We start from the raw sequence: 13,803 nt of genomic DNA on the forward strand, positions 1-13,803 counted from the left end.
TGGGAAAGGGAAAGCAACAAATGGGGTTAAACATTCCCTTCCCTGACCACTGAAGATAAATTGTTAGCTGTCTTATGGGCTGGACATACTCCTCTTCTGTAGCAGTCTTCAAAACAGGCAATAATATGGGATGATAATATCATGAAATCAAGGTATAGTGGCACCCCGGGTTAAGTAGTTAATTCGTTCCAGAGATCCGTTCTTAACCTGAAACTGTTCTTAACCTGAAGCACCACTTTAGCTAATGGGGCCTCCTGCTGTTGCCATGCCGCCGGAGCACGATTTCTGTTCTCATCCTGAAGCAAAGTTCTTAGCCTGAAGCACTATTTCTGGGTTAGCGGAGTCTGTAACCTGAAGCATATGTAACCTGAAGCATATGTTACCTGAGGTACAACTGTATTGCACAAAGTGATGTGTAGGCCTAGGAACAGGTTGTGATCACTGGCCTCTCCGGTGACCAAATGGGCTCTTTTGCAAGGCTGGCATTAAAAGTATGTCATCCTTTCCATCTCCTTCTCTTCATGCTTCCTTTCATTCACTTTCAAAAAGTGTCTGCTCTTCTCTGTTTTGCCCATTTACTTCACAGCCCTCCCACTGCCACCCACACCTTCTCCATCCCATTTCTTATTTACACAGCGCTGTGGTCATGGAGTGGTAATTATGAAACAATATATTTATTTTTATTTTATCTTCATTTTTCTCTTCCATTGTTTCCTCACCTGGTTTAGAAATAAGTGAGCCCACAAGCTCAACCTTGTTCCAAGGTCAGTATTGTTCTTGCTGTATGTCACCTTCCGCTCCCTTATTTGCAACCTCCCCACCTGCCGCCACCCTTCGTTATACATTGCCTGTTTCCCTTGTCCGATTTGCATGGAGGACGGTACCACTTCCTGATGAGCACCCAAGAGACTGCAGGCTCTGATTGGTCTCCTTGTCTCCATCATGTCATGTTTGATCTGTTGACTCAGTGATTCAGAGCTTCAGTAACCAGTTCCATATCTCCTTCTCCTCCCTCACAGATTAGACTCAAGTAACTACAAGTGTATCTGCATGCAACATTCATATTGCCTTTATACCAGGGATGGGGAACCTGTGGCTCACCAGTTTTTGCTGAACTACGACTCTCATCAATCCTGACAAGCATTATGGATGGTGGGAGTTCTAGCCCAACAATGTATGGAGAGTTAGGGGTGATGGAAGTTCCATCCCATTCAATATCTGGAGAGCCAAGGATGGTTTGAGTTGTAGCCCACTCAACATACGGAGGGCTACAGCATCCCCATCCCTGTCCCCATCCCCTAACCACTTTGACCATCAAGTTTTCCTACCCAAAGAATCGTGAGAATAATAATCTGAAGAAATGACTCACAAAAGTGCAGATCACAAGCTTTCCTAAAATCAGTTTAAACCTAGAATGCACATAACCTCTTCAATATTCCCATCTTAAGTCTCTGAGTTGAGGGCTTATACTAGAGCAGTGCCAAATATCCTTAAAAACAAGAATTTTATGAGAAATATTCTGGACGTATTTATTTTTTTAAGAGCCTCCTGAAATGGTTGGAGAATTTTGGATCACCCTTGATAATATTTAGCAAAATGACCTTAATTATGCTGGTGGAGAATCAGGTAGAGAATAAAATTCCCAGCCCTCCAACAAACAGAGCATTTCACGTCCCTCACAGAGAATCTATGGCAGGGTACCCTCCCAGATGTTGTTGGACTCCAGCTCTTATCATCATTGTGCATGCTGACTGGGGCTGACAGGAGCTGTAGTTCAACAACATCTGGGACTCAGTGTGTCACACTAGGTCATGGTTTGCCAACTTGTTTTGTCCTCCAGATGTCGCTAAACTACTACTGCCATCATCCCTGAGTATTAGCCATGCTGACTGGAGCTAATGGGAATTGTAGTAAGTGGGTCTAGTTATATGGGTGGTGCCAGGGATCTACAACATATGATTCTGAGTGCCCTCACCAAACTACATTTCCCAGGATGCTTTTGAGGAGCCATTAAATGAAAATTAATATAAAACCAATATAGGTTTGCAGAGTAGATGTGTGTCTGCAGCAGGCGCTGGAGCGCTCCCTCCCCAACAGAGCCAAGCAGGGCCAAATCTCCCTGATGCCCGCAGAGAGGAGCGCTGGGTCATGCTGTGCTGGGGTCACCGTTTGCCAGCTTCCCTCTGTCTGCAGCCACTCACCATTGGCCTGGGCTGCTCTGCCACCTGGGCTTGGGTGGGGATCCCTGCAGAACAGGGTGCCTGATTGCACCCCCTCAGAATTTTGCACCAGGGGTCACTGCCCCTCCCCATGCTACACCACTGTGTGTATGGAATTAGAATGGGCCCAGTCTCTCCTTCATCACTGTTCCATAGTTATGGTGGAGGTTTGCAGAAGCATCCATTGTAGGTGATGGGACCAGATAACTTTTTGGGTCCCTCCCAAATCTATGATTCATTGTTGGGATCTGTTCCCCCAGCTCCCCTTAAAAGTGTATGGGTAGGCCATCCTTGATCAGGGCTCAAATCCGTCCTATATAATGCAGGATCACAAAAGAGCTGCTCCCCCGCCATGGAATTAATCTCTGTATAATTCTGTAGCATGGCATGAATGTCCTTTTTGCCACTGCCTGCCGACTGGGCTGACAAAATGATCAGCCGCTGCCTTATTGATACTCTTGCAGCGAAAACAAAACAAGGCAGTACATTTGGAATCACTGCATAACATGTAACAAGGAAATGACAGCGTTAATTAATTGATGGCATGGTGGCGGGGGGGGGGGGGTGAATTTCAGCAGAAGGAGATGTGGAACTGGCAGAAAGTGGCCCCAAGTTGCACCATCTGGCAGATGAAGAGGAATGATTGTGAGGTGAAAGCATGTCTCAAATCCAGGTGTTTAAATAGGTCTGATGGAAAAAACCAGCTAACAGAATGCAGGCGGGGGAAGAATCCTAGCAAACTTGGCCAGCTCCCCAACCTACCTCCCCATCTTCATTTGGAGAGATATGATCCCAGGAATGGAGCTAACTTTGGTCCCTGGTCCATGGACCTCCATTAGATTTCATCACTGATACCAGGACTTGAATGTGGTTTGTCTCTATCTGCATTTCCTCCCACCTTGCGGAATCAACACTGGTTTGTAGCTGCCACATTCCAAGAAGCAAAACTTATTTATTAACTCATCTGTTCTTTCTTTCTCCCCCCCCTCTATTTCCCCCTTTTTTTCTCTTTCTTTCTTTTCTTCTTCCTGCATGGCTTCCTTGTGTGTGTCTTCTCCTCATGCCTCCCTACATTCTGCCATGTAAGTACCACAAGCTTATATACCAGCTCTAGCCAATTTTGCATTTTTCCTATGAAAGGAGTGTTACGGGGTGGGGCAACAGGGCACTGGGTGGTCTTTGCAAGGGGTGTGTGTACATTTTTGTTTGTTTGTTTATGCATAGTTTTTAAGAAGATAGATGGGAGTTAATTTTCTGGAGCATTATGGGAATCACTTGGAGGATCCAAAGCAGAAATGGTTGGAAGCTGTAGGCATAAGAGGTTTTGTAACTAATTGGAAAATGACCCAGCCATATTAATGTGATATAAATGATCTAGGGTTAGGTTACCTGAAAGACCACCTTGGCCTTGATACATGAGCTGGATCATTTGGATAATGTGGAGTATGTACGTTCATGGGCACTTGGATGACAATATCTCATCTTTTCAAATAAAAAAAGTTGGTGTTGGCTATGAGCCAAAGGATTGATTTCCTTGTTTAAGTGAACAGTATTTTAACCTTGCCCCCTGCTCCCCCCCCCCATTTTAACTTTTACATTCTTCTCTTTCGTGTGGTTCATGTGGCACTGAACAGGGCAACTCCTCCTATGTTTCCTTAGGCACCCCCAGACCAGGTGTTTCTGCACAACCTATTTAGCTCTGCTTGTGTGTGTGTGTGTGTGTGTGTGTTGCATACAGACTGAAGAGTAGTGTACAGTTCATAATACAGACTGTGCACTGTCAACCCATAGCATGGGTACCATGAGTCATTACTCCTTACAACTGATCTAAAGTCTTCTCTAACCTGGATTTGGAGTGAGAACATCCTTAACCAGGGGTGCACAGAGAATGTGTCTGTACTTGTGTCCTATTCTACATATTGGTTTAGGTTTCTCTCTTCAGCCAAAAACCACAAGTTAAACCTACTTTCCTTTTTAAAGAAAAAAGAAAGAAACCTCATGCTGCAAAACTTATATAGCACCTACCCAGATTCTACCCATGAGGCAAACTTTTAAGCTCTCTGGCTTTGCAAGTTCCTAGACCATCTTATTGTTGTCTGTGGCATGAGTTGCTTCTTCAGTTGCCAGATTGAGGAAGCCAGTGGATATTAGAGCTGAGCATATAGAGCTGAGTCTTCTGTCATCTCAATGTGTCCAGAAACATTTTGTCCCATGGAAGCAAGCTGAAAGTATGATGCAGCAGATGCCAGCATTTCCTCCATTGCTCATGGTCCCTGCAAAGCATCTTGTTGCTTCCTACACCCCACCATGATTGCTTACTTCTCCTAAGTGACATCAGCACAAAGCAATACAAAAGTGGCAGTGAGATCAGTTTTCTTTACAGCAAACCAGCTTCTCAGATTCATCTCTTCAGCACCCATCTATTTGTCCAGATCTCATACTTTGTACTTTGTACTTTTCCATCCTTTAGAGTATGACTGTTGGTGTCACTGGCTACTAATATGCAAGGTTCCTCTGTGTTTCTCTCCCACACCTCCCAATATTAAGCACAATTCACAACATCTCCACGTTGCATTTTTCAAAAAGCCCTTTCAAAACATCAGCATTTCAGTGCACATTTTGCCTAACACACATCTTTTGCATTCAATTTTGCCTAATGTGCATATTTTTGCAAGCAATTACCCCAATATAACACATTTTGTTTGTTAACGTTCATGAATCAGTGCATTCTCAACTAAACTTTCTTGCAATATATGCATTCTTTTACACATTTTGTTGTTGTTGTTGGAGAACTGCATTGCTAAAAAATAAAAATAGAGAAGTGCAGATTTTGACGGATAGCTGCATTTTGGTTTGCTTCCTGTTTTAGGAAGTATGAATTAGGTGGATGCACATTCAAATGTGAAATGAACAAAATCTTAGGGATGCTACTCCTTAGCCTTTTCTTCACCTAAAGATGTCCCACAAGGCAGTGGGTACAAATTTTTTTGGTTAAAAAATATATTTGATGCAAATATCAAAATATACAGATGTTAAAGCAAACACTCCATGTGAAAGGCATGTTTCTGTAAGATAATTTATACTATAGGCACTGTATTTTAATATACAGCTGTTCAAAGTACCATATTCAAGAACAAATGACACACAGGTTAATCAGGTGTGGGAATGTAAATAGGCATTGCTTTCCATTCTGCCCTGTATTTGTCACATTTGCATCCAACCCAAGGTTTGTGCATAGCAAACACAGATTTGCATAGCATCCCAGGTACACAAGCCAAGGAACTGTGTTTGACCTCTACTCCCAGCTATCTATCTATCTATCTATCTATCTATCTATCTATCTATCTTTCTCCATAGGCAGCAGTAGCATATTGATAACTTTATTTCATGAGGAAAAGTGTAGCTATTTTACGAATCCTTTACAAACGATTTGCAGTTGCACCAAGATCAAAGATGACAATGAGTCAGAAATCTTCTAGAGACAGTGATTATGAGCCTCGGTTATGAGCAACATGATGAAAATTGCAATGCCTGGAGCGTCTTATTTGGCATCTTTTAACCCTCTGTAAACTGTCTGTGACTGGAAAAGCATAAAACCAGCTTAGAGATAAAAAAAGAGAGATAGCCTTAGCAGAAGTTTGCAAGAAATCATAGCAGTGCAAACCAGAAAGTTGAAGGTGTCTCAGAGCAGGGTGGAACACCTCGAGGGCCTTTTGTTTGCTTTATTGATAACTTCTTCTTTAATTTTGTAGAAGAGACAACCACACTTCAGACACCCTGGAAAGGTCAGTAAAACAACAACAGCAACCCACAAACCTGCTGCTGCTCCCCCAACTTTTGATCTTGAACCTCAGCCACCCCTCTCCGTCTTTCTCTGTTTCTTCTCCCTTCCCCTGTGGCTAAGCTAACATCAATGGATCGAACGGCCCATCATTGGCCGTGTTGAATCTTTTGTCAGCTTTCGTGTCCAACCCTCTGCCTCTTTTTGCTGAATACCTGAAGGCTTTCTGCCACCTGCTTTCAAATAAATCTGCTTTGTAGCAAGACTTCACCTGTCGCCAGTCATCCTTACTGCAGAATAATGCGGCTAGTCCTCATTTCTTTCAGCTTAATTTAAAGATCTTCTTTACACAGCTTTTGCTTCCATTGCTGTGTGACCCGCTATCCTTGCTTTGCCACTTCTCCTAATCCCTTTTTCTCCCAAACCCCCAAAACACATTCTATATATTTGTGACCTGAGAAGCATTACAATGGTTTTCCAGTCTACCTTTATTCAGAATCTCAGGCCTGGTTTATACATACATTTTCATCATGCATTGACAGTGATATCAAAACATGGTTTGCTGCATGTGTGAGTGGGCCTGAACAGCTACAGCACCTAAATGCCCTTATCTTCTCACATCATTTTATGCAATACTGTCTAGAAGAGAAGAGTCATTTATACAGTCAGGTGCTGGCCTTAAAATGTACAGTAATGAGTTTGAAGAGCAGTCAAATAATGTTATTTCCACATGTGCTAAATCCTGATCAAAATGTCCACTGCAGTTTTATTGTCTTAGTTGTAGTTCACAAAGCCAAAGGTATGGAGGTATTTCAGCTGTTCTCTGAAGTAGGGTGTGCACTTTTGAGAGGTAGAAGAAATTAATAGAATATCTTTATGTTTCTGACCAAATGACATCTATATCTCCCCCGCTCAGAGTGTCCCTCAGGATGGAACTTTTTTTCAACAAGTATTTACACCAGGTATAGACAATGTGGTGTGCTCCAGATATTGCTGGACTACAACTCCATCATTCCTGACAATTAGCTATGTTGGCTAGGGCTGATGGGAACTGTAGTCCAAAACACCCTGAACATTGTCTACTTTTGATTTATACACCAGCTTAGACCTGGTTGCTATAAGCCAGCCTTGAAACTTTGCCTGCGGACGTTCTCCCTTGAAATTTGGAAGTCCCTGGGGAAAGGGATCCTCATCAGTGTGGAGAAGCCACCAATAACATCCCTCTGCGTGCCTTAACACTCCAAAGTTGGCACCTGGATGGAAAACTCAGCAGGGTATTCCAGGCCAATCATTCTCAGATGATTTGTTTCTTTGTTCTCAGATGCTCTCGGCGGATAATTGATGCTTAATAGCTTTTTCCCTAGGATACCACTGGGCCTGTTTGTTGGCCACTTTGGAACATCACATGCCTCCTTAATGAGCGCTAAGGAATTAATGTTGGAGAGAAGCCATTGCCAAGGCCAGGCTGGGCCACTTCGGCTCCTTTGTTGACTCTGCCGTCATTGATGGTTGTTTTGGCAGCAAGAGCTCCATTATCTCCTTCCATGCAGCTCTGTGCTTGGCTCCCTTGAATGCTTGTTATGAAATTTCAAAGGATCCAACTTCGCTTTCAAGAAACTGGTAGCTGAGGCTTTCTAGGGCTTCTGGTCCAGCTCCAGTTTGATAACGCCAGTTGATTTAATGGAGATAGAAAACATTTGTGGTGGAGGTGTTTAATCATCGGTACAGATTTAATAGTAATTTGCAAAGTTGGGATTTATGCTAGGAAAACTATGCTATACCAAGAAATGGGGCAGGTGCAAAAAGCAACAAAGAGTCTTGGGGCATCTTGGGACATAAGCATTTGTGGACTGTGGTCTCCTTCATCAGATGCATGAAGTGTTACCCTGATCTGAAAGTACATATATGCATGGTTGGGAGGATGTTGTTATAAAAAAAGGACAAAGGGAACTCAAATGCAGGAAAAAACAGAAAGTGATAATTTAGTGTTTAACAGTGGCAGCTCATAAAACCATTTTTGAAGACACAGGCATCCTGGCATGGGTAAGCCAATTATTGCATACAATGTGCTCGAAATCCTTTGTCTTGCTTCAATCCAAAAGTCTTGATATAGTCAGCAGGTTTCATGGCACAGTCTCCCTTTGAAATCTGCTTCTCTGCAGTGGCTACTTAAAGGTCATTTGCCAAAAAGCAGAGCAATGAAGAAATGGAAACAGGAGACAGTCATGTAAAAACCATACCATGTGTGGTGGACATCTGACCAGTACAAAAGGCACATTGGGGTACATTTAAAGAAGGTGGTCTTCACCAGAGATTGAAAGGTTAACAAGGAAGGGGCCAGATATACCAAGTGCTGTCACCAGAGACACATCAGACAGTGATGGGATTTAGAACAGGGCCTCCCTGGAGATGCTCAGCAGACAAACAGGATTATGTGGGAGCAGACGGTTCTTTGAATGAATACAAATGAATTCAAACATATGAATCACATGTTCGGAAGCACACATCAAGACACTCTGGACCTCTGAGCATTCAGTTTCACCTTACATAGCATGTTGTGACGGGATTTAAAATGTCTCATAGTAGATAAAAGAGATTGAAGTAATCTTTGCAAGACTGACAAGGGAAGAAGCATTTGACTCAACAGAACTGGCAGACTTTCTTTTCATCCTGGGTCTCTCCACCCATGGTATTATTTTTGTGTGGTTTGGCCATTAGTTTTCCAGTGTATGATGCTCCAAGGTTCACTGTGCCATGAAAATTTGATCTTATTCCTTGGCGGGTTGTACCTCAGTGATGCTTCAGCGCATGCTATGCATGCAAAAGGTCCCATGTTTGATATATGGCTTCTCCAGATAGGGCTGGGTGACCTCCCTCCTGAAATCTTGGACATCTGCTGCCAGTCAATGTCTCAATGATACTGAGCCAAATGGATCGATTGCCTGGCTCAGTATAAGCCAGCTTCCTTCATATGTTCCTTAAGGGTTTCTAACTGCTTATTTGTAAGCTGGAGCACTCTGATTTTTCACAATGAAAAGTAAAGGTAAAGGACTGATAGTATACAGAATATGTTACTTGTGCTATGGCAGGTCTAATAATATGGGGACTTCAGAGCAAGCAGGAATGAACCTCAGCCTGCATTACTCGCATTAGTGTTGAAACTCTAAATGACTTAGGACTCAAATATATAAAAGACCATCCCCATCTCTTTCGCTTTCTTCGTGTGTTAAGATCTGCTAAGGGGAAATCTCTTGGCAGCTCCACCACAGAGAATAGCAGGCCAGTAGAAAGATTTCCATGGAGCAGCCTCTAAATTGTGGAACTTCCTCCCCAACAAGGTGTGTCAGTCACCTTCACTGTGCAGCTTTCACCAAGGGCTCATCTACATTTCCATTTGCCCTGCCACTTTCCCCCAGGAAAACCCACAGTTTCATGCTGAGTCAGAACGAAAGACAATTGAGTTTTCTATGGATTGCTGTTTGTTCTGATTCAGTGCTAAATAACAGGTTTCTGGGAGAAAGCAGCAGGGCAAAGGCAAAACTGCTCAGCCCCGTGCCTAGAAAAGACAGGACAGGCAGAAAACCACAGACCCCTCTGTTCTAGGCACAGGAAAAGCAGTGATGTGGCTGAGCTCTGAAGATCCCCCTATTTCCTTTGGCTTTTGACAGCTAAAGAGTTTTGTTTTGGGGGATGCATCTCCTTTGCTGAATTTGTGGTGTTTGGTTCACTCTGGAATGGTTTTGGGTACGGAATTTTCATTTTGTGTGTGTGTATTCTTTAAATAATTGCATATCCACTTGTTGTAACCCTCTCTGGGACCTTATGGTGAAAGGTGGGTAAGAAATCTTATAATTAATAAGCTTTGGTTCAGGTATTATGACATGGGTGTTGTGAAGACTGGCTGATCAGCTATGGTTACTGATGAAGAAAGGGGACAGTCTCTGGAAAATGTCATTGCTTTGGTTCCCTGTTTGCTGCTGTTGATGATGATGATGATATCACCATCTTGCCTTTTCTCCAGACTGGAACGCAAGGCAGCTTACACAGATTAAAATGAAATAGGTAAAATACAGAAAGCTAAAAACATTTAAAAGATAATTGTTAGAAAGTAATACAACTCTATGTAAATTAAAGCAACTTAAAAAACCCAAATCTATTAAAATACAGAAAATAAAAACAGCACAGCACTATTAAAGTCCTTTCCTTAAAAAAAAAAAAGACAATTAGTTCCCAGAAACCTGTCAGAATAAAACAGTCTTCACCTGTGAATGAAAAGACGACAAGGAGGGAGCCCGCTTCTCTAGGAAGGGAGTTCCAAAGTCTGTGGATAGCCACTGAGATGGCACTCTCCCACATCCCCACCAAGCTTTTGTCCTTGTTTTCTTGTTGTGCTCCTACATAATAAATAAATAAATTTGACTAGGGTAGACAGGGGTTAGTTTGGAACCAGCCGTGGCAATAACCATAGTTTCGCCATAGCTGATAACAGCCTCTGGCCTGCTTGCTTCTTCATTCCATTGCTTATTATTCCATTCACTGACATGGTGCCTCCTGTCTTTCCACAGGCCCTGGAGCAGTGCATGATGGGAACAGTGGCGGATCAAGAAGAGCTGGCTGCATCTGGCTGCTCCCCTTCCTTCTGTTGCAACTGCTGCCCAAGTTTTGACCCTGTCAACCATGGCGATAAGATGACGACGGAGAAGAAGAAGATAAAGAAGATGAAGAGAAGAAGAATATTACAATTTTTTAAAAATAATCATAATAGTAAGAGTATATTATGAGGAAATATTGGGGAGAGAGAAAGGGAATCTGAAAAAAGAAGAAGAGTCCAAATTGTTCTGCTGATGTTTCAACACAACTGAGTGTTTTGTTTTCTTTCTTTTGGGTTTTATTTTTCTCATCCACTCCCTCCCTCACCATGGACAAGGAATGCAGCTGTTGGGGACCAACCAGTGCATTTGGCTGAGTGACCATTGATCCCCATCTGCCCATCCCCACACTAGCAAGGCAGCTGACTCAGTTTTTTCTTTTCTCTGAAATCTGCCCAACTCTGGAGGATTATGGTGTCGACTACCCAGTGCACAAAATACGTCACAGCCCCCCCCCCCAAACCCCACATACACCTCTGGTCCCCTTCCCTCCTCTTCACGGACTGCGCTGTCAGTTTGCTTCTTTGATTGCAAACTATGACGAAACGATGACAGGACCACAACCACTCTGATAAAGCAACAGCCACCACAAGCAGCTTCAAGGAAAAGGGAAAACACGATGATGACCCAAAATCACATGATTGTTAAGACATTGATTCATTGTACTACATGGATGCCATGGATAATAAGGGATTCTGAGTCATTATTAATTTTATTAATTATATTTTCTGATATGAGCCTAGAACTGTTAGTTCATAAAAAAAACAACAACACAAAAATACAAAAAAAAAAAAAGGGAGGAAAAATGGGGTGGGGGAGAGAGAAAAGTAAGTTTATTAAATTGGCTAATGGGATTCTTAACTGGCTTACAAGGAGGTGGAATGTCAATGTCTGGCTGTTTATCAGATGGGTCTGGATACAATTTGACCCGTCCAGCAGAAGCAAGAGAAAGAGAGAGAGAGAGAGAGAGAGAGAGAGAGGACAAGCAAGTAATGCCTCCACCAGCATTATCAAGTTTTCATTCATTATTCTGGTGTTCAACTCAAGAAGGTTTTCCACTGTCTTCATACTGTTTGGAAGTACAAAGGTTGATGCTCACTGTATCTTGAGTTAGATGGATATGCTTATTCTTTTTATGAGCTCTATATATATATATATAGTATATATAAATATACATACATATATATATATAAATATTATAATAATTATTATTTTGTTAGCATCCTAGCACATTATTTCTCAGCCAGGTCCTTCTGCTGACATTACTGCATGCTGTATATGAAGTTAGCTGTGTATTGGTCTTTTCAGACACAAGGATAGAGTTTTATTGGTAACTGTGTAATTAATTCCTGCTTTTTCTTTTCTTTTTCTTTCTTTTTCTTTTTCTTTCCTTTTTCGGCCTTTCCGTGGGTTATTTACATGTTGAAGACATTTATATAAAAAAAAAGAAAAGAAAAAAGAAAAGAAAGAATGGAAAAAACACGTAACAATTCTGCAGTGTCTCTTTCCATATTTGGATTTCTATAAATGGGGAAAACAGTGGTGATTAAAACCAACACACAACCTTTATTTTCCCTGTACTACACAGCTTTGGATAGGAACACAACAAGGACACAGAGAAAAATAAAAATAAATGACGTTTCAGTGAATAGTACATCTTTTTAAAAAGAACCCTCCAACACACACATATGCACATACCCCATGTCTACTAGAGAAATTGACTCACGTCAGTTTTGTTCTCTCTTTTCCTTTTCAATGGATAGAACTGGAGAGTTGCACCTTGATGACGGACGGTTTTTGGGGATAGCTCGGTAGATGGAGACCTCCTTTGCCCTCGATTTCTTTGGAGGTCAAAACTGGAGGTTGTATCTGACTTTACATTAAAAAGAAAAAAGAATATGTTCCATGTTCCTCTTCAGACTGATTGTGATACCTCATTATTAAGCTGGTTGTGGAAGAGATGTGCATATATAGCTAATGCAGCAAAACAAATCATCAATAAAATGTTGAACTTAAACTCTGATATAGGACAGATCTTGAAGGGCAGGGTGCAATGCCAGCTTAGCAGGGGGGTGGGGTAGGAGACCACAAGCGAATTAGCTGCTCCTGCTGTGTGCAGGTCTCAGTAAGAGTTCCTAGTTGGGTCTTTTTCCCCAGTGTCCATTAACTTGATGGTAGATAAAGAATGCATTGAAAAGGATATGTTGATGCAATGTGGCAGGAATGAGGGGAACCAAACATCTCTGAATCCAGCTGGGCTGAACATAAATGGATATGATAATCAACTTGGGTTAGTGTTACTTTAATATTCAACAGTATATTTGTGTGTGTGTGTGTGTGTGTGTGTGTGTGTGTGTGTTGGTGTCTCATGAAATGGTGCCACAAAAATGAGAATCACGCTGCAGGTGACATGACATATCTTATTGAACTAGCAAGCCCAATGTTGTTTTCCTGCTTTTTTGACTCCTGTGGATCCTTAATCCCTCTTCCCCTTGTTGTTCATGATTTCCTTGCTTGCACTGGCTGCATGGTGGGAATCTCATGCCCCTTGGCTCCTGCCTACCACCCTTCCCTTGAATATTTGCCCTCTGTTTCTCTAGCCTTACTCCTCATTCATCTATCATTGGGCTGATCTTCCAGCTTCCTGAGCTAGAAGGTTAACCTAGACCTTTTCATATTGGATTTCTCTTCACCGTTGGCCTCAACATGGATGTTGTACATGCAATGGCTATGCCCATATCAGTTAGTTATCAGAAACTCTGGACCAGCATTCCCTAACCAAGTACACGGTGAGTCCTTTAAAAGAGGCCCCATGGATACAGAGTGCACATGTTCCACAGGGCCTCTTTTAAAAGACTCACCCTGTACTATCCTCCAGATGTTCCAAATGACATTTACCATCATCCCTGGCGATCATAGTGAATAGTCAAGGAAGATGGGAGTTGTAGTCCAAAACCTCTGAGGAATAACATGCAGAGGGAGGCAGTTCTAAGCCCTCTTTCTTTCCCTTTCCCTTTTTCTTTCTTGTTCAGGGTTCTGATGGAGAAAGCGAGCAAGCATTTTAAGATCACAAAGTCTTCCTTCTTACAAGAGGCCTGCAAGTTTGATAGATCACATTCTCCTTCACAAGACTATCTTGGTCCAGCGAGAGGCA

At 42.3% G+C, this 13,803-nt stretch overlaps 1 protein-coding gene across 9 annotated transcripts in view; it reads left to right on the forward strand.

Annotated features, from left to right (window-relative positions):
- Nucleotides 1-12,934, forward strand: part of NTM (neurotrimin) — an 822,171-nt gene extending 809,237 nt beyond the window's left edge. Inside the window, exons 8-10 of one of the 9 annotated variants that reach the window (XM_079954575.1) lie at nt 729-764; nt 5,972-6,004; nt 10,566-12,934. In XM_079954575.1, coding sequence (XP_079810701.1) covers nt 729-764; nt 5,972-6,004; nt 10,566-10,666 — 170 coding nt within the window. In that variant the 3' untranslated portion in view covers nt 10,667-12,934. Of the gene's footprint in view, nt 1-728; nt 765-3,306; nt 3,372-5,971; nt 6,005-10,565 lie in introns of those variants that run through there. The other 8 variants (XM_079954576.1, XM_079954577.1, XM_079954580.1 and 5 more) reach the window with 8 other exon arrangements.
- The last annotated feature ends 869 nt before the right edge of the window (nt 12,935-13,803 follow it).

This window comes from Podarcis cretensis (genome assembly GCF_951804945.1).
Source record: "Podarcis cretensis genome assembly, chromosome: 15".
NCBI classification, from domain to species: domain Eukaryota; kingdom Metazoa; phylum Chordata; class Lepidosauria; order Squamata; family Lacertidae; genus Podarcis; species Podarcis cretensis.